General features: G+C 37.1%; 4 protein-coding genes across 4 annotated transcripts; 2 read left to right on the top strand and 2 right to left on the bottom strand.

The window, feature by feature from the left end:
- Positions 1-7402: 7402 nt before the first annotated feature.
- LOC117787069 lies at positions 7403-8324 on the bottom strand. Its single transcript, XM_034625514.1, has 4 exons — positions 8306-8324; positions 8097-8239; positions 7638-8041; positions 7403-7583 (listed from the first exon to the last, which is right to left on the bottom strand). Exons 1-4 carry the CDS (start codon positions 8322-8324, stop codon positions 7403-7405), a joined length of 747 nt encoding a protein of 248 aa, XP_034481405.1.
- Positions 8325-8787: 463 nt separating this feature from the next.
- LOC117787071 lies at positions 8788-9699 on the bottom strand. The gene is made up of 3 exons (XM_034625516.1): positions 9529-9699; positions 9035-9456; positions 8788-8977 (listed from the first exon to the last, which is right to left on the bottom strand). Exons 1-3 carry the CDS (start codon positions 9697-9699, stop codon positions 8788-8790), a joined length of 783 nt encoding a protein of 260 aa, XP_034481407.1.
- Positions 9700-10566: 867 nt separating this feature from the next.
- On the top strand, positions 10567-11492 carry LOC117787072. The gene is made up of 4 exons (XM_034625517.1): positions 10567-10683; positions 10736-10855; positions 10922-11196; positions 11264-11492. Exons 1-4 carry the CDS (start codon positions 10567-10569, stop codon positions 11409-11411), a joined length of 660 nt encoding a protein of 219 aa, XP_034481408.1. The 3' UTR covers positions 11412-11492.
- Positions 11493-12112: 620 nt separating this feature from the next.
- Positions 12113-12943, top strand: LOC117788417. The gene is made up of 3 exons (XM_034627181.1): positions 12113-12283; positions 12336-12610; positions 12690-12943. The coding sequence occupies exons 1-3, from the start codon at positions 12131-12133 to the stop codon at positions 12835-12837; spliced, it is 576 nt and encodes a 191-aa protein (XP_034483072.1). The 5' UTR covers positions 12113-12130; the 3' UTR covers positions 12838-12943.
- Positions 12944-24420: the final 11477 nt, after the last annotated feature.

Below are 24420 nucleotides of genomic sequence, written 5' to 3' on the forward strand. Positions count from 1 at the left end.
TTGTGTATGAAAGGATTTATGCACAAAGCGTTGCCACCCGCACGTCCCAGGATAACCAGTCAGAGCATCCGAAATATGCAGCAAACTCGGAGGGATTTTTTTATGAATTTCCATAACGCTTTGCTGAGTGGTTTTAAGCGATGGCCCGTCGGCATGTGAAATTTCGAGGTAATTATTTGCAAACAAAAAAAAAAAAAGAAGGAAAAAACCGTCAGCACAGAGAAATTATTTTCCAACTGGTCCTCAACTTTTTAATGAGAAAAATGAACGCGTGAAAAAAAGAAAATGAGACGAATGAAATGTAAATAATTCTTATCACTCGAATGCGAGAGAGGCAACTGTCAAATATCACACCCCAGTTGGAACCGCAACCCTGGCACAGGGTGTGGAAACTAACACCTCGGGCGTCTATGCAAACGTCTCTTATCTGGGAGGCCAGGACTCGGGGCGCAGCATCAATCAGTAGGGGCAGGAAGTTGCTTATCGTCGCACAAATAATCACACTTTAAATATATATCAAACGAGGCTGAAAAATGAAAGCAAAAGCCCGACGAGACATGTGTAGATGACTCTTGTCTCTTGTCTCTTGTCTGTTGTCTGTTGTTTTCTTGTCTATTCTTCCAAAACGATTGTATGTAGGTGTTGTACAAATGTTTGTTGGGGATTTTTTTGGGTGAGTTGAGCTATGACAAACAACGCATCGGAAGTTTTCCTTTTGCTGCGGTTCACGCTAATCCCAAGCGATAATTTTCGGGTATGCATGCCTCTGTCTGCCCCCCTGAGACGCGAGTGAAATAATAATAGCTGACATTGACATTGCGCAGCCAGCGATAAGTTTCAAGTAACACATGCCGGTAATGGTTCTCATTTGATGCTGATGAATGTGTGGAGTGGCAACTTTAACAGGCACGCGTGATATATGTATGTGCGCTCCTTCTCCCTTCCTCTTCAAATTGTTGGTTTAATGTGAGCTGGCTTAACGGGTGTGGCAGTGTGAGGAGCTCACGTTAATACGACATCAGATAGCCAAGTTACTGGGATCAGGTGTGGGTGGCTCAAGCTTGAAACTGAGCTGAAGGCATTAGGCGGGCTAAGTACTGAATTGTGTGAGCTTATTTACGTTGCTTGAGCATCAGTTTCAATCAAAAGCAGCTAAAGAATCAGCAGAATAAAATACATCTATATTAATAACAAAGATCTGCATTTAACAGAGGAACCTAAGCTTCTTTAACTTATAAATATATAATATAACAATTTATTGATGCTGTTAGATATTGTTATTTACTACTCAAAATCTTCTTTCTTTTCTAAATGCTGCAGTATATTTTTATATTACAAAATTCATATAGTTATAAAATTTATTTTTCACAATTTCCTATTGAAAATCTTGTATCTCCCCTTGATCTTACTTTCTGACATCGCTGTCCTTTGTCCTTAACGTCACGCCCTTAACACATTTCTAATAAATATGTCGATGTTTTTATATGCACACCCTCAACATTAATTTCAAGATAATTTATAAGAAATCTGTAATAGTCTTGTTAACACAACACCTTTAACTGCAGCGCCATCTGGCGTCAGCTGCTTAACAAATTGAGATCTCTGGCATTAATAGAGAACGTTGCATATTCTTGTAGATGAGTTGGCACCTTCTCGTAAACCGCATAGCGACATGAACATAAATAAACGAAATGAAAAGCGCATCGAATGTGGCACAGCTGTGGCCATTGACCAATTTGCAATGCCTCACGCCACGCCCTCAACTCCCCCTTTGGAAATACATTTTTATTGCACAATCAGCGCACAAGTGTTGCACTCGAGGCGCCTCTGATGTGAAGGGCAATGCCAATGCCACACATGCATCCACACCCACTTCACACACACACACACACACACACACACACACACATCTAAAAGTTCATGCCACAGTATCGAATTGGAATCGGTGAGATCGCCCACCTTTTCGAAAATGTGCGGCACTTCACACCCGGTCTACAAATACAGCGTGTATTTTGGGTATACTATAGATCTGAAAATGGTTCAGGGAATGGTTCAGGGAATGACTGTGCCTAATGCGCTTGCACTTGAGCGCAGTGTGCTTAAGTTCCAGCTGATGATGACAACACTCTATGCTCCTCTGCAACAGAAATAAATTAAGAATTTTAATGCGGAGAAAAACAAAGGGATTTAGTCCGTTGGCAAACCGGTCTACGGTCTGACGGTCTGGCGTCGACTCGGCTCGACTTCATGCTTAATCAAAATGTGTTGTAGGCTCGTCGCTCAGATCCTTTTGAACTGCCGCTGCCACTGTAATATTTAAACCAGATCAGTTCCATGATGCCGCCGCCAATGGAGTCTGAGAATCAACCATTCAGAGTTTGAGTTTGAGTTTGCGTTTAGCTACTTCTAGGGAAAATTACCACAGCTTTGCTAATGAAAGGCAAACGAATGAAATTTTAACGAGCCCACAATATCCATACATTCCTTCGACTGACTGCCTGCCCTGTCCTGTCCTGTCTGTGTTCAGGACCTCCTGTGTTGTCTGTCCTTAAAAGGTGATAACGCCGCCGTTTTGTGTTCTCATCCTTTTTTCCTTTTGTTATGTAACGAATTTACAATTTATGCCGCGTTCCATTCAATTGTCTTATGCCGATTATTAACATCCTTTTAGCGCAATTGTTCCAACTGAGAGTCGACCTCCATTCACGCCCTATAAAACAGGCTTTCAGTGTGCCAAATGATTTGCCTGTGGGAAAATGTGTATTTTGACAGTAGCTATAATGCGGGAAAATCCAATTGATAATGCCTTGAATGCAAGCCTTTGAGATTAATCGTATCAAATGACGGAACCTATCGATTCTGCAATTAAACATATTAAAGACAGCTTAATTGAATAAATTTCATTAAGAAATGTAGTAGTTTTTATAACATAATGTGAATGTGATCATGGCAACAACCAAAGTAGATAAGTATATAAAAATAAAGTATATAAAATTAAAACATCATTTTCTTTTACTAACATATTAAAATTCTAGCTAGAATCTTTTACCAGATGCTGGAAGTAGTTATAGTTATGCTTCAAAACTGCTTTAAGAATTACTTTATGAACTAACTCTGCTAAAAACTGTTGATTTAATTAAAATATCAAAGTGAAGAGAGATATATTCAGCCTTTTAAACATAGAATCGCCCAAGAAAGAACCTCAATGGCAAATATGAGAAACTCAAACATAGGTGCATACAATGTGTGAATGAAGAAAGGGAAGCTTAAGAAATGGGTAGACAAATGTTTGCATGTGCTTAGAAAATGCGCTGAAGTATGCAAAGTCAGGTTTCTGAATGCCAATGACAAATTTATGTATAAACTTTAGCGCTAAAGTGCCACTAACTAACCCATACAAACACACACACACACACCCGTACACGTAGACATATATTCGCACACTCGCACACATAGAAAGACGAGTGCAATGGCACGGCCAGGCGCCCGGGCGTATACTTTATGAATAGAGCATACAAAGTGCAATCTATGAATAGAGATGGAAGGGTTGTGGGGAATGGGGCTCAACTACCGGCCTCAGGCTCGCTTGAGCACTTACAATAAGCACTCCCGCGTTGATTATTATTAAAGGCGCCTTTTCAAAAGAGCGGAGGCTCTCTGACAATGTCAATGTGCTCTGGCTGTTCTAGCGCAGCTTTTAATGATTTATTTGAGAAAATTTACACGTGAGCGCCAGTCCAAAAACAAACAAACTCACACACACACACAGCCACACACATAAGCAAAGAAGATGAATGGAACCCCCGCATACACACACAAAGAAACACATACGAGCATAAAAGAGGGAACTCTGACTGGCACGAGGTCTGCTGTTGAGGCATTTTTTGGATAGAAGATACAGATACGGAACGGCTGTATTAAGTTGCCAGACCATGAAATGCTTTGGCACGTACATAGCGCCAATTTTGTGAAGCTTTTTGCATAAACAAAAGGCGAAGGTGAGAAGCAGCTGTACCAACCCCTTACCCCCGTCCTCCTTACCATAACTCTCTGTATATGGCTCTGTGTGTGTTATTTCAGTTACAATTCGCGCTTTTTCACATTCTTTTAACGATTTATTATGCGAAAATTGTCTGGGCCAGGGCTACGCTTACTTTGCATATGCAAACCAGAGTTGCTATTATTATTTTACAGCCCCGTTTCCCCTTATTTTTTCCATTTTTACCACTTCTTTTCTGTTGTGGCTGTTGTTGTTGTTGTTGTTGTTGTTGGTGGTGTTACCCTTATGGCACTACGTAAATTTAGTCACGTTGTTTAAATAATAATAAAGTGCAGCACACAAGCAAACACACACATAGACACTCACACGAAATTATGCAAAAATATCATCAGATTCAGATTCAGACAATGGCAAAGTTATGATGACAATGCGCATACGACATGTGGTCTGGGCAAACGGTCCCACGGTTCGGAACTGAAAACTGATGCCACATCAGATACAACTTAATCAGTAAGCCGTTAAGTGAGTTAGGGAACAGTTAGAGACATTCAGGTGTATTCAGGTTCAGCGATAAAAAAAATTAAACGCAATTAATTATGCCCATATCACCAAGTGAATATCTTTGATTTCTAATTAGCATGAAATATACACTAAATATATATGATATCAACGATAAGATGTGTAATTTAATGACCGCAATCAAAACTTTGAATGGGTAAATGAGTTTGATAAACCGTTAAAAACAACCAGTCCTATCGATCCACATTTGCGACATTAAAAAATTGGTAGTCTGAGGCAGATATTACATCAGCTCGAATATACTACATATACGACTATTTATGTTTTAATGGCACAAATAAAAATAAACAATTTCTTCTTCAAACTGTCGTATAAAAGAAAATATATTTGAAATATCATTAAAATTTTATTTCTTTATTTGACTTGTTTTAGCAATTTATAAAGCTACTTAAAATAATCAGACATAGATCAAAATAGACTACTAATTTTTTCCATGTTCTCACACTCTATTAAAAAAGCTCGTAAATTGGCTAGATCATTTGGATTATTGTAAACACGGAAAAATTATTCATGTAAAGGAATATAAATATTTTTGGATACTACTGACTGGCTGTGAAATGTATTTCAAATATTATTAAAAAATAAAATCTCTATGAAAATAAATTTTAGATTTTTAATATCCTCGAAAATTCTCACACTCTATCAAAAGATAAATAAATAATAAACTATATACACAAAACTAAATCCTACAATAACTAAGTTTCACTTCTAAGCAAACAAAGCTAATAATTTAAGAAGAACACATAAAGTTAATTTCTAAAATATTTGAGAGTGACCTTATGAACTAGTATTTATACTATACAACTTGGCCCTAATTCTCACAGAGCAATTTAATGCAATGCCCCAGAAGATTCATAAAAACACTCATGACCACATAATTAGCATTACTGGGTAGTCGGTTGTTAATTTACCATAACTGGTATACGCACACTCTACTATAAAGTCGAGAGAAATACTGGGCACCTTAATTCCCGGCCTCGACACCGACCGACCCTGTCCTCGACCTCCAGCTATTTGTTACATTTTAGCAAGAGAGCTAAAAATTATTACACCCGTTGCCAAGTTTGGACGACAAGAAACAAAACTCCGGGACCTACTTTCGCTAGAGGCAAATAAAAGGGGTTACCAAAAATAGCCATGGACCATATAAAGAAACGCTCAGTAGACAGCATCCTCCTCCCCCAGTGGCATATAAGGTCATAAAATAGTTGTCGCAACCTGGCGGGATAAGCATCTGACTCTCTGGTTATTCATCTGCCTTGGACTGTTCCTGCGACTGTTCCTCTTGCATGCAGTTGCAAGCACACACATAAACACAAACACACAAACACACAGCACACTGATTACTTCGTTAAGTTGCATGTTGCTACAAATTGTTTCCAAAGAAAGGCAATGGAAATAAAAATTATTGCCCCAAAACAAACTGGCAAGGGTTAAAGGTAATCACAACAACATGAAACTTGTGAAAGGTGCTTGGGTTGTGGAAACTATTAAGCTACACTAAATAACAAGAACTGCATCATCTTGCACTGATTATCTCGACCAGAGATTCTAGTTTATGGCGGATCCTACGATCCAACGACATCAGACACATTCATTGGGCCTCGGGGAGACTCCTGTCAAACATTCAGCTCTTATCATATGTTGTCATCATTTTCGAATGATGCACAAGTGTACCAGAACCAACAGACAACAAATTAAAAGCCACTCGCTGGGAACTTCATTAGAGAAAGTCGCAGACGATGACCCGCAGATCGCAGACCCCAGAGAAAGACTCAGACTCAGACTCAGACTTAGACTTGGACCCTTTGCCTACTAATTTTTTAGTAGCTATGTTGTCTTGTGTTTTGTCAAAGCTAATTAGTACGTAAAAACATTAACAATGGATCGGATCGCAGTGACGAATATATGATCAAGTCTGAGGCAAGTTTGACTGCATTTCAAGTGTGAAATGCATATTTTGGAAGTTACCATGTCTCAAAGTTTTGGGCCAAGTCATTATTCCAATGACATTTGCATAATACGCGTATTATGCGTATTAATTACAGCGCGGACATTTGCATTTAAACGCCTATTTGTTGGCCAGACCAACAACAGAGACGGTGGTGGGTCTTAAGACCCGGTAGCTAATGCTATCCATGACTCCAACTATAATTATTAAATTAGAAGACAATGCATCGACCCTGACGTAGGCTAAAGACCTGCAAGATGCGTACGTTTTGATAGGTAAAAAATGAAAAAAAATGAAAAAAAATGAAGAAAAATGAAAAACATAAGCGACCACCCGAGCATGGAGAAAGACCTGAAGATGGAGCTACGAGATGGATATGGAGTTTATAAGATGAGGCTGGCACATAAACAGAAAACAAAAAGAGTTATTATGTTCAAATTTGCATAAATTTCACGCTTCACAGTCAACTGATGCAAAGAGGAAGTTGTTAGAATGCCTGGAACAACCACATACAACATTTTCAAATTAAAAGTTTGTAAGCCTAATTTCTTAATCACAGCTCTGTGTTCAATGTGGGTGTTCCAGGTGGGAAGCAATATATTTTCTTCTACGATAGTTTTCTAATAAGTGAAAAGTTCTCAACGGCATTAATAATATTATACCTCTTGAATGTCGCCTGGAATTAACTTCGTATCGTACACACATTAGTCTAAAATAATTACACTACTTAATTTAATACATTTTTAATAAATAAATAACCAATCTCTTATTAATGAAAAACCAATCCTATCACTTCAAATTACTTTTAAAGAAGGCTTGTTTCTCAGTAAAATCTTATCCAATTATAACGTGCTTCTCTTATCTAGTTAATTTCAACCCAATATTTTTAGAAATTCGCTACCCAAATGATGTACATCAGTGAAGTGCTCCAAAAGGGATTTCGCGCATTTCGCATAAACCGTATCACAATCGACGCCCGCATGACCCAATCTTTCAGCCTGTAGATAATCGTTATCTGTGTGCTCTGACAGAGGATCCTTTGAACTAGATGGACTAAAAAAAAAATAATTAGTTTACAATTATATTTTATATCAACCGTTTACTTACGTAAGGAGTATGTGTAGTAGCTCTCCCAGCAGACCGTTTCGATCATCAAATGGCGCTGCGGAGCTTTCGCAAATACTTTTCAGGACACACTGGCGTCCATTTAGGTGCATACGCAAGGCCATGCTTTCAAAACTCTGATATATAGCCCAGCGATATCCATCCCAAGCCTGTGTGGCCTCTTCTAGGACCCTTGTGGCAACTCCCAGCTGCTTATCAGTTTTCTGCATAGTTTTCTGAAATATGGTCGCATTATCCTTAAATTCCCGATCAGTTATATCAACGAGATCCTTTGTGCGTATTTGCTTGGCTCTGTTGGGCAAATAATAATGAGCCTTCAAAACATAACCAGTGGTAATAGACTCAATGTCAAGATCATCTACTGGTATACCAAAACCAGCTATAAACTGTAAGTAAAACACATTAACTAAAAGATCATTGAAATCCACAGATAGTACCGACTTTAAATCTGGCAGGATGGGATCGGGGATAGATCAAGGGCAACCAGCGTGCCTTTCGCACCAAAAGATCACTTTCGCCATGTTGGGTATAAGAATAGCTTTCATTATAGGCTACAACTGTAGCCAAATAGGCCAAGCTTACAGCTAAAAACCACGTCACACACATAAAATGCATTATCCTTCGCGTTTCTTTCATAAAATTCGACTAACCGCACAGTTTGAATGTCATTTCTTTACTATGCGATCAAAACGATATCTTCTTACTTTCTTTTAAATGAAGAACTAAACTGATAAAAAAACGAAAGTTTCAACTGATATATAAAATTTAGCACATTAGAAAAATACGAAGTCTAGAAAGCATTCGTCCGGGTCAACTATTTCTGATGCCACTGTGTGCTCATTTCGCTTATAGCTCTGATATATGAGTGTCTCAGTTTTCTGAGTAAAAGCCTCAAAGTTCGCGTTCTTTTAATTAGCACCTAACTGTCTATAAAACTCGGCAAATACACTGAACAAAATTTCAAAACAATATAAAAGTGTCCAAAACATAAAGAGAAAACATCAAAATATGAGCTATACAGACAAATTTCAAATGACATTTGGTTTGAATGGTATTAAAACATATTAAAATATTGATTTAAATTATTAAACTTGTGTTCTTTTCTATACAAATAAGAACTCTCCGCCTGTTTTTACTTAGTTTTTATTGTCAATTGCATTAGTTTATCCAGATTGTCGTGTAATTCGCTAAAGTGTTGCAACAAACTTCGACGACACTCTTTGAAAACACGCTCACAGCCAGCACCCGATTGTCCCACCTTCTCAGCATAATAATACTCATTATCCGCATGCTCAGACAGCTTATCAACCGATGATGAAGGGCTATAAATGGTTTAAGACTCAGGCTATTTACTCTTAAAAATCAAGATGTTAACTTACGTTAAAAGTATGTGCAGAAGTTCCGCAATAAGTCCGTTTGTAAAGTGGAAAGGTTCTTCAGCGACCTCGCAAATACTTTTGAGGACACAAATGCGACCCTGATAGCCCAAGCGTTTCGCCAATCCCTCCAGACCCTTGTAGACCGTCCAGCGATAACTACTCAGCACTTTGTTGGTCCGTGTCAGCAGCTTCTTTGTGCTCTTGCCAAGATCATCGGCACTCACAAGAAAGTTCTCAAACATGGGACGACGTCTGCGTGCTCCCACAGATCCCAATGTGGGTACCTGATTAATTGGTAAAGCGGTTGGCGTACGCAGAGCATCCGGCGTTTCCGGTAGCCAATATTCCGCTTTGAGCACATAACCCGTTGTAACTGCCTCGTACTCCAGATCTTCTAGCGGTATACCAATTCCACCGATGAACTGATGGAAGATAGAAGACGGTTCCAGTTCTGATTCTTTGTCATTTTAAATTTATATCAATTGATTACACACCTGTACGCGAGTGGGTGAAGTTGTTGGAAATATAAGCCATGGTATTGGCGCTCTTTTGCTACGTTCGTGCTTTGATAGACTGCCATAATCAGCTGTCGTATTGGATAACAAATTACAGACCACTATCAGATGTAGACAACTAGCTATATTCCGCACTGTTCTCGATTTCATTTTCTATTTGAATATATCACTTCACGATGCGCACGTTGTTAATGCTTTGCCCAGTAGTGCTATACTGACTCTCTAAGCACACAAAAGAAAATAGATCATACAAGAATTCTATACAAGTTCTGGCTCACGCATTTGTTAACAAAACAATATTAATCCAAATTAGAAGAAATGATCGGAGACTCCGCTTATACTTTCTGACTGCAACATTTTTTTGGTTTTTTTTTAGAGAAATGTTACACATTCCAATAATTAGCACCAGTCAATTGACGCTTTTCACAACATGCATGGAACCGCTAGCCGAAGTTGGCCGAGTTACTTGACTAGTTCATGCGGAAACTGTGTATAACTTGCATATTCCAGTTTTAGCTTAGCTCTAATGGCTGGATTTAGTTCTTTACTCGTTTTCATTCATAAGATTGTTGTCAATACAGGGTTTACCGGATTTGTTAAAATAAAATATTAAAATATTTTTCTTATTTTATATCATTTATTATTTTTAATTTGTTTTATTTTAAAAAATTAATTTAGTATTCTTAATTTTATGGGTACATTTTATAGCTTTACAGAGTAGACTTTCTGAGTCTAATCGTCAATTAAATATGAATTTAAATCTTTTTAGATTGGTTTTAATATATCATTGATTTAAATATATTCATATATATATTTTATTTTAACTTATTGAGCATTCATTCATTTCCTCACCCTGTAGCTAAGCTTTTCAAATTTTTAACACCCGCTTAATATGGAACTCCTATATTCTATGTGAGTCTACAGTTGCACCTTCACCTTGCCAATTTTAACAGCTCGAGTGCAACTTGCAACTTGCAACTCCCAACTGCCAACAGTTGACTAAGTGCATTGTTAGCGATGAGTTCAAACCGCTTGTATCATTGTGGCTTCATTCTCATTGGATTATTATTTCTGCTTCTCGCTGTTCAGCTGAGCAATGCTGTGTTGTTCTTTCCACGTGGCGGTTCTATTGGAGTAAGCCAATGGACTTGCCACAAAATCTGATTTAATTACGTATATTTTGCAGTTATTATCCGCAGTTGCAATTCCTCTGGATCTGACGTATCGCAATGTATATGTGGCTTTTAATTTTGAGTCAAACTATGGTTTGCCCTCGAATGAATCTTATAATCAGTGGATTGACAGGGTAAGTTAGCCGTAATTGCCGAAAATGCTGCAGAAACCTTATTATCTAATGCACCCATATTCACAGTGGGATCTGGACGAGGGATTCCTGGGCATTGGCAGCGATGTGACACCCATTGACGGACGCAATGCTGGCGACCACAATGATAACCCAGAGAAACGCTCAATTTCAAAACCTCCCCGCTTCACACGTCACGACTTCTATCGAGCGATTGTTAACTATTTGGGTCAGTATGGTTACAATGGTAGCGCCTGTTTACTGCGGACAATCTGCGAAGTCAGCGCTGCTCCACTGGATGCCCACAACGGCGTATTGGGTACCATATTCAAAATTCTATTCATGTAAGTTAGTAAGTTAGTGGGCCAGGAACAGTTCTCGAGCTAATTAGTGACCTCACGCCTTTTATAGACCAACAACAAGCTCCGCCGAATTACGATTACAACATGTGGATAGTCTCTATGTGGCCTCCGAGCTTGGCACGCGCGACTTGGACTGTGCTGATTGCGTGGCTGGATGTCCACACAGCATGCTGGACATGATAAGCGTTTTGCTCTGAATCTAATGTGTGCCCTTACCCAGAGATTATATTCCGCCAAATTCTAATGTTCCTCCTCACAGATGCAAAAATATGAAATACAGTCAAAAGAAGTTTGTTCCTATAAAAGTGATTACAGTAGTTTTAAATTAAAAACAATTATACTAAACCAGCCTCCTATAATCCAATTCTAATCTGAAATTGTCTACTGAACCGAAACTCATGATAAGTCCTTTCTAAGGATCTGACTCTGCAGGGCTTGTAAATAGCCACAAAACAATTGGTTATTCCGATATATACTAACTTTACATTTTTAGATGTTTTCCATTATTCCATCTATAAGCATTTAAATATGTATCGTATGTCAAAAACAGAACAGATTTTAAAAATAAACAGCTCACAAAGATTATAATTCGTAATACCCGATTTTCTTTAACATTTTAACGAGTTACTCACAGTTCATTTGAACTAGTTCCATTCAACATTTATTTATTTTCTCACCCTGTAGCTATATTTTCCTACTTTTTAACACCCGTTTATTGTAGAACTCCTGTTTTGTTGACACTTCAATTGCAATTTCCACTTGCAAATTTCTACAGCTTGTGTGCAACGTGCAACTTGGAGTGACAAATAGTTGTCCAAGCACATTGGTAGAGATGAGTTCAAGCCGTTGGCATCACAGTGTCTTCATATTCTATGGATTATTATTTCACTTGATGGCTTTTAGGCTGAGCACTGCCATGGTTTTCTTTCCACGTGGCGGCTCCATAGGAGTAGGAGCCGCAGTGGCCATTCCATTGGATCTGACGTATCGCAATGTGTTCATGGCTTTCAACTTTGGTTCCAACTATGGTTTGCCTGCGAATGATTCATATAATCAGTGGATTGATAGGGTAAGTCAGCCAGAATTCCCGCTGTGAACTTATAATACACCGCAGCTTACAGTGGGATCTGGACGAGGGATTCCTGGGCATTGGCAGCGATGTGACACCCATAGACGGACGCAATGCTGGCGACCACAGTGATAACCCAGAGAAACGCTCAATTTCGAAACCTCCACGCTTTACACGTCATGACTTTTATCGTGCGATTGTTAACTATTTGGGTCAGTACGGTTACAATGGTAGCGCCTGTTTACTGCGGACAATCTGCGAAGTCAGCGCTGCTCCACTGGATGCCCACAACGGCGTGTTGGGTACCATATTCAAAATTCTATTCATGTAAGTTAGTTATTGAAGCTCTACGACCATGAACCTAGGCCAGTTCTTGAACTAATTAGTGACCTCACGCCTTTTATAGACCAACAACAAGCTCCGCCGAATTACGATTACAGCATGTGGATAGTCTCTATGTGGCCTCCGAGCTTGGCACGCGCGACTTGGACTGTGCTGGTTACGTGGCTGGATGTCCACAGAGCATGCTGGACATGATAAGCGTTCTGCTCTAAATCTAAAATGTGCATGCCTGCACTCAGAGATTGAATTCCACAACTTTAGAGTATTAGCAAAACATGGTTACATTCGGAAATATTTAACAGAATACCTAAGATTAATTTCAAAAAATTATTACAAACTGACTAATTAAATTATTATAAATTTGCAATAGTTATTTTTTTATTATTATCATATCAATCTGATCTCTAGAATATTTTTTTTTCTGCTTAAATCAAAACTATAATCCCAAACTACACATTTTTATAAAATAAAGTGTACCACTTTCTTATTTTGTAAATTTGGCTATGCCATGTAATTTTTGGCAGTGTATTTTTTTTACAAAAATAAATGGTAAAATCTGCGGCAATGTTTGCATAACAAGCAAGCGAGTAAAGTTGCCCGCTTGCTGCGTGAAATGTTTTAATTTCGCTTAAAGCGCTTAAGACACCACATCCATCGCCCTGGCAACAAAAGCAGAAAATTTTGATGAGTAGGGGCCTAAGCTGCCCGCAAAGGAATCCGCAAACACAGACACTCAGCGTGGTACAACGTACTACAAGAGGATACGTGTATGTGGTGTTGATACCTCGCGTTTTGTTCAAGAACAAGGCGAAGAGTGTACCTTCATTCTTTCTTTCTCATATTCTCCGTCTCTCTTCTTTCATTTTTTTTGGCAGCTCATCGCATCTTTGATCGCTTTTTCCGCTCCTTTTGTGGCCAAACACAAAATGAGAACTCTTTTTGTTTGCGGTTTAAGCCTGTCAACAATGGCATACATACAAACATGTATTTTGGTTTTTAGGGACAGGATTTGAACTCCTTTTTTTTTACATCTACATACCTATATATATTTTATTATTATTGTTTTGCTTGTTTGTTATTTCTTTGATTTGATTTGCCGCCTTAAGGGGCCCTGGGTATTGTTTGAAACGGTCCAACGGTCTTTGATTGACTGGTGAGAGCGAATTACGCCTTCTTTGATTTCGCAAAGCTATTGAAATCATAATTAGAAGACAAATGCTTCACATTTTGAGCACAATGGCCAGGTACTAAAGCCTGAAGAGCTGCTTATATGCGTCGTAATGCTCCTAAAACTTAAGTGCTAATAAAGGTTAGGGTTAGGTAAAGATCACTAAAGTTGAAAGTTGAGGCAGCTAGTTTGAAATAAGCTTAAAATATACAGAGAAAAAGGAATTTGTTCATGGTAATTATTATAATTAATATAATTATTTTTCGGATTTTTTATAAACTGAAACAAATATCTGCACAATGACATGCATTTTTATGTTTATTACTTTAAAAAAGGAAATAGAAATTGACATACATATGATAAGTATAAAAACCAAGATTTGTAGCTTCCAATCAAGTAATGTATTTCGTAAAATTATATGAAAACCAGTTTATTTATGATATCTCTTATTATTATTAACTTGGTTTAGTTTGGTTTAAATGTGTTGCCTGCTGAGCTACAACTTGAATGTTCTTTGACGCCTTGAAGCACTTAAAAATCGCTCTTGGAATGGACTCTTTTACTCGATTCTACGACTTTATGTTGTTGCCTCTCAAATACGCACATGAAAGTCATTTCACTGTTGATTTATTGCACATAGTCTTAAGTTGCAGTTTTAAATGTTTTTTGAACTTGGTATTTTGCCATACATAAACCATTTTAATAGACTTGTCAAAAAGGAGACCACCACATAAAAAGGCAGGTGGTTGGTTGTGATGGGGCAAACCGCAGTCACTTCCTGTGGGGAATTGGTTTCATTTATGGAACTGGGGCTGGTACAAATTGATTTGTAATTAGTTGCAGTTGCAGTCAACAGTATGATTAACTTGGCAGTTGGTCTAGCCCCCAGACACTGTCCATAGTAGTTCTGGATATCATGGCAGCCTGAGATGTCTAAGGTTACAAGACCAGCTGTGCGCAGGCGTGGACGTGCCTCAAGGAATTACATATCCACTTGAGTATTTCCATACATAAATTATACTAAAGGTCTGCATTATCCTTGACAATTGACAGTTTCTTTAAGTAGTCCTCTCTCAATGTCTGAATGGGGCGTTCTTGTGACTTGTAAACGCGTCTGTTGAGGCTGCTGTGGTTTACCCGGTCTATCCAGCATGTGTCAACAAATGTTGGGCTGTCTAAGTATCCGAGTATCCATAACATATCATAGTACACATGCATATGTATTTCAATCCCTCTCAGTTGACAGTTGTGCACAGTTCGTGTCATAAATCAATGGACGCAAAATGCATTAGTATTTGCATTTCATCGCTGTCTCTCTTTCATTGATTGTTTATTGTGGTTTTTTCAGAAATTCACTAGTCAGTTATTAAATTAGACTTTAATCTACTTTGACACGCGCATATGAACATTAATTGAATTCACAAATGAGCAGTTTATATGAAATTTATAAATAAACTAATTACCGTGTCGGTTTTTATTGCTTTTATTATTATCATAATTATTATTATTATTGTTGTTGTTATCGATAGCGCGACGTTTTTACACGCCCCAACAATTGGATTAAGTGCATAAAATGAAATGGCATTTAAAATGCCGCTTTTAATAAAAACTGATTGCACACAATCCATTTCACTGTTTGCGGATTTTCAGGTTTATTTTAATTAAGCTAATGAAATGTTTTTGTGTTTTTCTGTTTCCAATGGTTTGGGCTAACCAGAAAGATTAGGCCTACAAATTGTGACAGCTATTAATTAATAACTATTTTATTTTTTGTATGTTTCTATAATAGGGCACTAAGATGCAATGAATCAAAACAGAAGAAGAATAAAGACAAGCTATCTATATTTATTTTTTGATCTTAAAAATTCTACATTTTGAAAATGATAGAGTACTTTTTCAAGATATTTACCTTTCTCCCATAAATGTTTCGAATAGTTACATTTGAGTGAACTATCTCAAAATCTAAACTATCTTTTTTATATAAGCATATCAAATTGATGAGAATTTCAGCAGCGTTTAATCATTCGCTGTTGTCACTGTTCCCAGAAACAAGACTCTATAGCTACCTTCTTATCGGTTACATCAACACCTAGCTTCCTGCTTAATCAAAAGTCATCATTTTCTTTGCATAATTCAAATAAAAAAGGTCATACAAGTCATCATCATTCATATTAATGTATGTCATATGAAAACTGCCCCATAATTTCATTGCACCAACAACCCCCTTCAGACAATTCAAACTCCTCCTTCGTCTTGTTGTTGCACTGCATTTATAATTTGATCGATTGCAGCGCTTCCAAGCTGCCTTGACATTAATTGACTCCAAATATGCACAAGCGCATGAAATTATGAAAATCTTATTAAAGTCAACCAGCCAGGCGAGCACTGAATAAGACTTTTGTTGGATATTGGGTTAAGGAAAAAAATAAAATTCACCGGGTAAACTTCATAAATGCTAATGTGCCTGGCTGCCTTGACGGCCGGCTAAGAAATGATTGATGGACTTAGCCAAGGCGATGAAAAAACTTTGGTAGATTCGTCTTCTTTTGGTTTGAGGTTTCTATTTACAATTGAGTGCAAAATTATGCGGTGCACACCTACCGCCCAACTGAAAAAGGATCAATTTCTCAGGCAAAAAAGAAAACGCCTTAAGCCAAAATTTCACCTTTTACCTTTGCGGCATTTTTCGGCAACTCTCCGAGATAATTTAATCCCAAGGCTTAGAGACAACGAGCTAGGCTTAAGCGCCTTAACGCATGTTGCAACATGTTTACTAGAACCTAACAAAGATTTAGTTATTATACCACTGGGCTGAATTGCAAATATTTTGAGGTTGCCGCCTTTATATGCGATTTTGTTTTGTAGGAACGATTTTTCAATGATCTAAGACAGGACAAGTCGGTTGGCCATGTCTTTATAATTATTCGTAGGTGGATTTTCTTAATGACCCTCATCTTTTTATCAATTCTTGAAACAAAAATATTTGAGGACAGTGTTTTGATAAAGAAAAAATTCAAATATTCATATTTGCAAATAAAAACCTTTTATTGTTTTTTATATATTTATTATCTTTTTTTTAAGTCAATAATACAAAAAATAGTGAGATCCATTGGGTTACTATATATTTTGTATTATTTTTTATTTATATTAGACAAATTTGTGTAAAAGCAAGTATTTTAATTGAAAATTTAAGCTACAAATTGATTTTGAAAAGCAGTTTTGCTGCATTAATGCAAATATAAATACCTTAGACAATTTCCATAAAGTCGTTCTAATTTCTATATGCCTTTAAATTAATTGATTGTTTGGCTAATAGAACACACAAGAACTCACTAATGCTTGTAATATATATACTAACTTCTGATTTAGGAAGTGGGCTGCATTTATGTATTACACAGACAATGCTCACATGGAAACCAATTTGCTTGGAAAACTCGCACGAAAGTCTAACAGAATAAATGTATTCTCGACTCTTTTGTACATTACTCGTATCGGACAAACCGTCTGAGGTTCTGTTTTGTTTGGGGTCCTGTGCGTGTGGCAGCCGTAAAAAGCATTTTGTGTAAATGCGGCGCAAACAAGCTCGAGACTAATTACAGCCAAAGATAACACCAGAAAGCAAACCACACTAGGATAATAATCTAAGCAAATTTATCAACAGTCAAAACGAAAGCGCACACACACACACACACACTTAAAGATTGAAATGGAAATGCCCATGTGGGTGTGTACAACAACGAAAGAAAAAAGAAGAAAAAATAAAAGGCAACATAAAAATATATAAGCCTTGTGCTTTGCATGTGTGCAATGCCAAGGAAGACTTACACAAAAGGATACAAGTGAAAAATTATGCGATGGAGACTATACTCGTAACAGACAAAAAGCAAACAAGCGCCAGCTACAAATAGGCCAAAGGGCAGCCGAAGCATTCAGTTCAGTTGTTTGTTAAGTGTGAACTTGAAGCAAAAACATGCCACGTGCCGCAGGCTAACAAAAAGGACGCACCAAGCACATGAACTAGGAGTCCACAAGCAAAACGAAACTTTAATACACTTCACCAAAGAAAAGTAGAAAAATATAATACAAGAATTTCAAGAGATAGCTGAAAAGATTTAGTTTCTGTACGAGGAAAGGAACATGTAACTTTACGATCATTTTAATCAGTTCAAGTAAAGTTAATGAAAAAAGTTTTCAAAAAGAAAGAAATTTTAAAAATTTATACATTTTTTAGAGACAAATTCCAGGAAACAAGTATTTTTAATAAATTGGATAAATTCAGTCTTTCTTACAATAATTCTGTGTACACTTAAGACCTTATACTTATAATGCAATAATCATCCGAACAAATTCAGTTTTTCTAAAAGTACTGTAATATAGTTTTAGAGATATTAATAATTCGATGACGAAATTTTGTTTTTTAAATTATTATATAGTAATATCGATAATTATTTTAAAAATGTTTAAGGATTTTAATTATAAGTTGCTCACATTCGAAAAAAATGAAACAATTGCCTTATTTAATGACTCCTCAAAAATTTAAAATATTTCTAAACTTCTATTTTTTTTGTGCCTTTTAAAAAAATTTACATTTGCTGAAATTAAAAAAGTCAAAGGCCAAAATTTGATTTACTTTTTTCTGACAAATAAAAATGTGCAGATCGAAAAAAATGCAAACATCTATAAAATTAAATTCCAATCTTAAGTGCCATTCAATCTGAGAAAGTAATTATACCCTTGACAAGTGGTACAAGTGATATTGCTATCAAATCGCATGTTATTCGAGTAAATCAACAGAAATTTGTTTCTCCCACAAATAAATGGAAATTTGGAGCCTCTAAAATGTCTGGCACCCCCCATTTGACCCTGTCTGAGTGTAACAGCTTTTTAGCATAAATTTCGAGTAACACGGCAGGAAGTCGTTGTGCGTCAGTTGCTTGCCACAATTTCCATTAGCGCCAAGCGCCACATGTGACGTTGCCAGAGCGTTTGACATTTTAAGGAGCGCCAAGCGAGTAAGACTCACAGGTAAACCCCAGAAGTCGTGCCCTGTCCCGCCCTGGCATGTCAACTGTGTTCAGCACGCACAATTTGAGGTGAAATTCTCAAAGGCAAAATGAATATATAAACGATGGACTAGCGTTAAATACACATAAGTGAATAGCGTGGCCAAAGAGCAAACAAATGGGGAATGGCAAGCGTGCAAACGTTGGCCGTCAGAATTCCAAGTCCCAATGCTCAGCTCTCAGTTCAGAGTTCACAGCTCTCCAGTTTACAGTTCCCCACTTGCCCCGCCTTTCCATGTTATCCTGCACACCTGTGGGAAGCTCTCAAATTTCAATGCAATGTTGAAATAGAAATTAAATGCCAGACCGCATTTTAGACTAATGCCAAAATTGCGCGCTCCCAACATGCTCGTATCGGCTTACAGAAGCAACAGCAGAAACAGCAACAACATCACCAACAGCATCCCTCTCTCTCCTCTGAAAAGGACAGGTATCCTGTGTGTGTATAGCTGGCAGCCTGAATCAACCACAACATATACACCTACTTCCTCTGTGCAGCTATGTCACATGAGACGCTTGCCAAAGTACAAAAATTGAATGCCTCCCGAGCCCAACCACAATGGCAAGGAAGTGGTGGTGATGGGCCCAGGAACAGGAACAACCCAACACTTAGTTTCGGAAATGGCTCATAGCTGAATTACCTCTTGATGTATCTGATAGATAGCTGATAGTCTGTGGCCTGAGCCTGGGCATGCTAAGTGTTTTGAATTTGCAATGCACAAAGGTCCCTTTGGCATGTGCAAAATTTTGATGGCTTCTCGATAAGTTGATGCGTATACCAAAGCGATTATAAACGATTCGATTTTGTCAAAGGCAAACTGTAAATTGAGTGCATGCAGCCATTAAGCCTAAGCCTACAAACCTAAGTCAACCTCTTGCCCAGATAAAACTTAACAAAGAATAGAGTTAAAGTGTAATCAGTCATAAGATAAAACTAAAGAATAGAGCTAAAGCTAACACGAAAAATATATTTATCTCTAACACGCAAAAGATATAGAACTCTTGTGCACTGCTTTAGATTTTTAAAATAGTTTTATTGTAAAGTATTCTTAAGTTTCTTTTTCCCAAAAAAAGAGGGTTTTTAGGATAAAATATAATTAAATTGCATCGAATAAGTTTTCATCAATAAAATTATTTTTGGAACTATTTTTACAAAATTATTATAGTGAGCATATAAAATTCTAATTAAGGTACATATTACATAACATTTTTAAAAAAATATAATTTTAAGACTGTTGATTTTATTTAATATCATAAATAATAAGCCAAGGTATTCCTACAAGAAATTAGACAGGATATATAACAATTACAAAGCTATATATGAATCCAAACAGAGTGTTGGAATATAAAGAAATTTATTAGTTAATTGTAAAATAGGAATAGGAATATTGACTCTCCAATTAAATATTAAATGTTTAATTTATCACTAATTTTGTACTTTCTTCATTTAACCAGCATGTAAGCTTTTAAAAACTCGCTAATCAAACAATATTTTATACTCTGAAGAGTTTCTACGAATTTTCGTTTGTCAAATCATTCCCAGTCGCACAAATCAAGCGTTGCACTACTTGGGAACTACTTTTGGCCAGTTGCCGACCAACATTAATAACGCTTCAGTAGCGCCGCTCGGTTGACAATAGAGACGGCTTTGAAATCCAGAAACAAAACTACCCAAAGACACTACCCGATGCCGATACCGATGTCGATGCTTTTCAATAAAAGTTCCGACAAAGGCGGCCAAAACAATTGAACGTTGCACAAAAGAGGCACAAAATTACAGCTCACAGTTGTGTCCATGAATTTGATTACGAAGAAGCAGTGCAAAGGATATTGAAAGTACAGGCAGAGAAATGAGTGCGAGTCCTGCCCATTGCATTTGTCATGCGTTGTCCAGAGAGCTCAAGAGTACTGCACATGAGGTTACATGTATTTCGCAACTCGGACCGAGTCGAACAATTAGTCCACGCCCTTGAGCGTTTTTACACCTGGTAATTGCTCCACAAAACGTTGTGTAATTTATCTTTAACGAATCTCAAATGACTTTTGACTTGACCCATGTCCATTGTTTAAGCTTGACCACAAGGAGACGACCTGGAAAGGATGCTATTTATGAGCAGAATTCCATGTTGTATTTTCAGCTGCGAGAGTTAAGAAAAACATTCGAGTTTCTTACTCTATTAAAGCATTGGAGACATTTATGACCTTGTTGGGAATGAGCTGCATTTTGGGATCATGATTAATGATTTATTCTGCAAGAAAAACAAGAGCAACTACAACAACAATGCTGGCAATTTGGTTTTGTGTGCAACTGTTTCTATTGAGGCATTGTGCATCTGAAGGCGTTCTGAGCTGATCTCTTTGTCGGCAGAACACCTTTCTTTACACCTTGAGACGGCTGCTAAATTCTTTTGACTTAAATGCATTTACAATGAGGCCCCCGAGCTGACTTTTGAAATATTGTTCCAAGGAATTGGCCCTTTATTTGGCCAGCTGAAAAATGGGTCAGTATGGTTTTACAAAATCATTTTAAGTATTGGTATTATAATAAGCACTGTGCAAACTTTTACCCATTCAACTGATGGCTTTTCAATAAACCATTCACATAAATCGCTGGGTCATCAGCTTGATGACGACACAACCTTATTATGGACCACTTTCTGGGGCCAATTAGAGAGAGTAGAGTGGCGAGTGATCTTAAATTCAATTTAAAATGCATCAGCCTGTTTACCGTAATAATATCAACACATTTATGGATGCCTGCGTGCAGTTTAATCTTATAAATATCCACAATATCACCCTCAAGCGCTTCTCCATTCGATTTGTGCGTCTGTCGGATATGGCAGACCCGGACCAAGAAACAACACAAAGTCGCAGGCGCACAGGCCAGGACCAGTTTCAGTTTCAGTTGAAGCTCTTCTCTCTTACAGATGCGCCAGGTGCAATACTTTAATGAGCTTTTGTTGTTGCTCCCGTTGTTGTTGCTGTTGTTGTCGAGCTTAACAAGTGACCGACGTCGCCTGCGCCTGCGGCTGCTGCGTTTTTCTGCGTGACTGCAGCTTAAATAAATTTCAACTTGGCACTTTTTTGTAAGCAATGCGCAGGATTTTTTTCTGAGTAACAGCTGCTTATATCCTGTGTCATTCGCTTAAAAGGGTATATATACAATGCAAATAACGAAATGCAGATCAATAAATTTTCATCCACAGCAGCAAGTAGTAGTTATAGGAAAATGTAGTAGGAGTAGTAATAGAAATTAAGAATGGTAGTAGCAATAAAAGTAATAGTATCAAATTGATACAATACATTTTAGTTGTTTTAGCTGTAGTAGTAGTTGCAGTGCGTAAAGTTAGTATAAATAGTAGTCAAATTAGTAGAATAGCTGGACCTGCTAATAACCGTAGTAGGTGATATGTAGTATTAAATATCAAGTTATATATCGGTATAAAAATCTTTCAATCACATTTCTTTCGATAGAGTATACTGTTAAATAGAGTCCTCAAGTATAGTCTTATTTTTTCAGTGGCCATCGAACAGCTCCTCATAGCAGACAAGCCGGAACCATTTGAGAATTCTAAGCAACAATATATAAGAATTAAAGTTCTTGATTCAAGTCATATTGTACTTAATATAATACCAGTCAATCTCCATATTTCTGAAAGTACATACTATGCATACCAGCACTATACCATCATACACATTTTTAGTATGAAATGGTCTTACTTTCAGCATTATGGTATAATATTGTCCTTCTTATTTTTATATTTTAAGAACGATTTGTACTTAAACAAATAAGCAATCGTAGTTACCGAAGTGTTTTTAAATCAGGATTAAGCATGATTATATTTTAAAACGAAACAGTCTTTATTTAGTATACATTTTCTCAATTTAAGAATTTTGTTCAAAATTTTTAGGGTCTAACGGCAATTTATGCTTTTAAGAACAATTCGCTCTTAAAGTAAGAAAATTAGAGACTGACTCATTCTATAAAATTTTTAGACCAAAACAGGATTAATTTAAGAACTCATTTTTGTAGAACGAATCGATAATTGCAGAGTACCTCAGAGTCAAGCATTTAAGCTTGAAGCATTTTGTTTGCATATCAGTTATGATAAATTCTTATTTAAATTTTTTTGTAGCTATTTCGCGTTGCACAGTTTATGTTGTTAACTGATATTTTTGCATGACAGACAAAAATGCTGTATGCTGTGTGCTGTACCTGTGCGCATCTGTTATCCTGACAGCAAGCAGGTGAGACGGGACGGTTGAAGGCAATGCGAGTTGACGTGCAGCGAGTCCTGCCGTTGTCGCTGCTCGCACGCTGGGGAGGTAATCGATCTCTTGTGGTTTATTTACATCCGTTATTGAAATTCGCTTTTTGTTGTTGCTTTCGGCTGCCTTTGTTTTATGAATTGGCTTTGTAGTCCTTGCTGTTGTTGGTGTATTGATGACAATTGCAGTTCAGCATGCAGCTGGGCACCATTTACATCCGGTGCGCGCTTTTTAGCAGCAGATTTTTTTTCTTCCGTTTTTAGCTTATATTGCAGCCGGCGGAAGTAAAACACATCCCATTGCTTTAATATTTATTTCGTTATTAGTAGTATGCTGATTTAATATGAGCATAGAATTAAATGTGATTTCTAATTTTTTAAAAAGTTTAATTGAGACAACGAATCTGATATACATTTTGAAATGGAATACTAATTTTTATGTTAATATTGTTAATATACTATATGTAATAAACTTTCAAGTATTTATATTATTTATCTCTCATGTTGTAATTTTAAAATTAAAATAAATGTATTTTAATTTTGAATTCATTTTCGTCAACTGCTCTTAATTAACGTTAAATAAATAACTAAATATTTTGAGAAAAGTCAGGTAAATAGTATGTTAAATTAGTGATCTGTTGTATTTAATATTTATTTTTAAATCATATAAAACTTAAAACCTATTAAAACGTTTCCCACATTCCCAAGAACTTTATTCCCAGGCGTTGTTCGATTAAACTACCCTCACCTGTCCTTGTATTACCATCTCCATTTATAATCTATACAATTTCACTAGCAATATCAAATTATATGTCTGTTGCATGACTACCATGTTTGTATCGAATACGCAGGGACGAAAAATTCACCTGTCCACACGGATTTCTAACTTTTAATACATAAATTAATGCTTTAAGCAAAACACAAAGCAATCCACGACATTAAAAAGATAAAGACCTGCACACTCAGGTATATTGAGATTCCACCTGCAGTTCAACAATCGAGAGCAACATATAATAATCCCATCAACATTTTTGGATACGCTTTGCAAATGAATTGTACCGCGGACGGTGCCGGGGCCGTTCAATAAGTAAGCGGCAAAGGTGACCAAAACTAAACTCAACCTGACCAGAGCGGGAATGGGAACGGGGACGGGAATGGAAAGGGGAAGGGGCCACAAAGCGTGGATAATAATAATGTGGAACCGAAAATGAGCTGGGATCGCTCAGGACTGACGACTGGCGAGTGGCGACTGGCGACGAGTTCAATACAGACTGTGAAGTTCTGCATTTGCACCTG

This window comes from Drosophila innubila (genome assembly GCF_004354385.1).
Source record: "Drosophila innubila isolate TH190305 chromosome 3L unlocalized genomic scaffold, UK_Dinn_1.0 0_D_3L, whole genome shotgun sequence".
In the NCBI taxonomy this organism is placed as follows: Eukaryota; Metazoa; Arthropoda; class Insecta; order Diptera; family Drosophilidae; genus Drosophila; species Drosophila innubila.

Excerpts from the sequence above, each read along its gene's own strand:
- LOC117787069 (XM_034625514.1), bottom strand. Across the intron at positions 8,042-8,096 it reads CCCATCCTGCCAGATTTAAA|TTTATAGCTGGTTTTGGTAT; the intron begins GTCGGTACTATC and ends TTTTACTTACAG. Across the intron at positions 7,584-7,637 it reads CTACTACACATACTCCTTAC|TCCATCTAGTTCAAAGGATC; the intron begins GTAAGTAAACGG and ends TTTTTTTTTTAG.
- LOC117787071 (XM_034625516.1), bottom strand. The coding sequence starts at position 9,699 with ATGAAATCGAGAACAGTGCGGAATATAGCTAGTTGTCTACATCTGATA. Across the intron at positions 9,457-9,528 it reads CTTCACCCACTCGCGTACAG|TTCATCGGTGGAATTGGTAT; the intron begins GTGTGTAATCAA and ends ATCTTCCATCAG. Across the intron at positions 8,978-9,034 it reads CTTCTGCACATACTTTTAAC|CCCTTCATCATCGGTTGATA; the intron begins GTAAGTTAACAT and ends AACCATTTATAG.
- LOC117787072 (XM_034625517.1), top strand. The coding sequence starts at position 10,567 with ATGAGTTCAAACCGCTTGTATCATTGTGGCTTCATTCTCATTGGATTA. Across the intron at positions 10,684-10,735 it reads CACGTGGCGGTTCTATTGGA|TTATTATCCGCAGTTGCAAT; the intron begins GTAAGCCAATGG and ends TATATTTTGCAG. Across the intron at positions 10,856-10,921 it reads ATAATCAGTGGATTGACAGG|TGGGATCTGGACGAGGGATT; the intron begins GTAAGTTAGCCG and ends CCATATTCACAG.
- LOC117788417 (XM_034627181.1), top strand. The coding sequence starts at position 12,131 with ATGGTTTTCTTTCCACGTGGCGGCTCCATAGGAGTAGGAGCCGCAGTG. Across the intron at positions 12,284-12,335 it reads ATAATCAGTGGATTGATAGG|TGGGATCTGGACGAGGGATT; the intron begins GTAAGTCAGCCA and ends CGCAGCTTACAG. Across the intron at positions 12,611-12,689 it reads ATATTCAAAATTCTATTCAT|ACCAACAACAAGCTCCGCCG; the intron begins GTAAGTTAGTTA and ends CGCCTTTTATAG.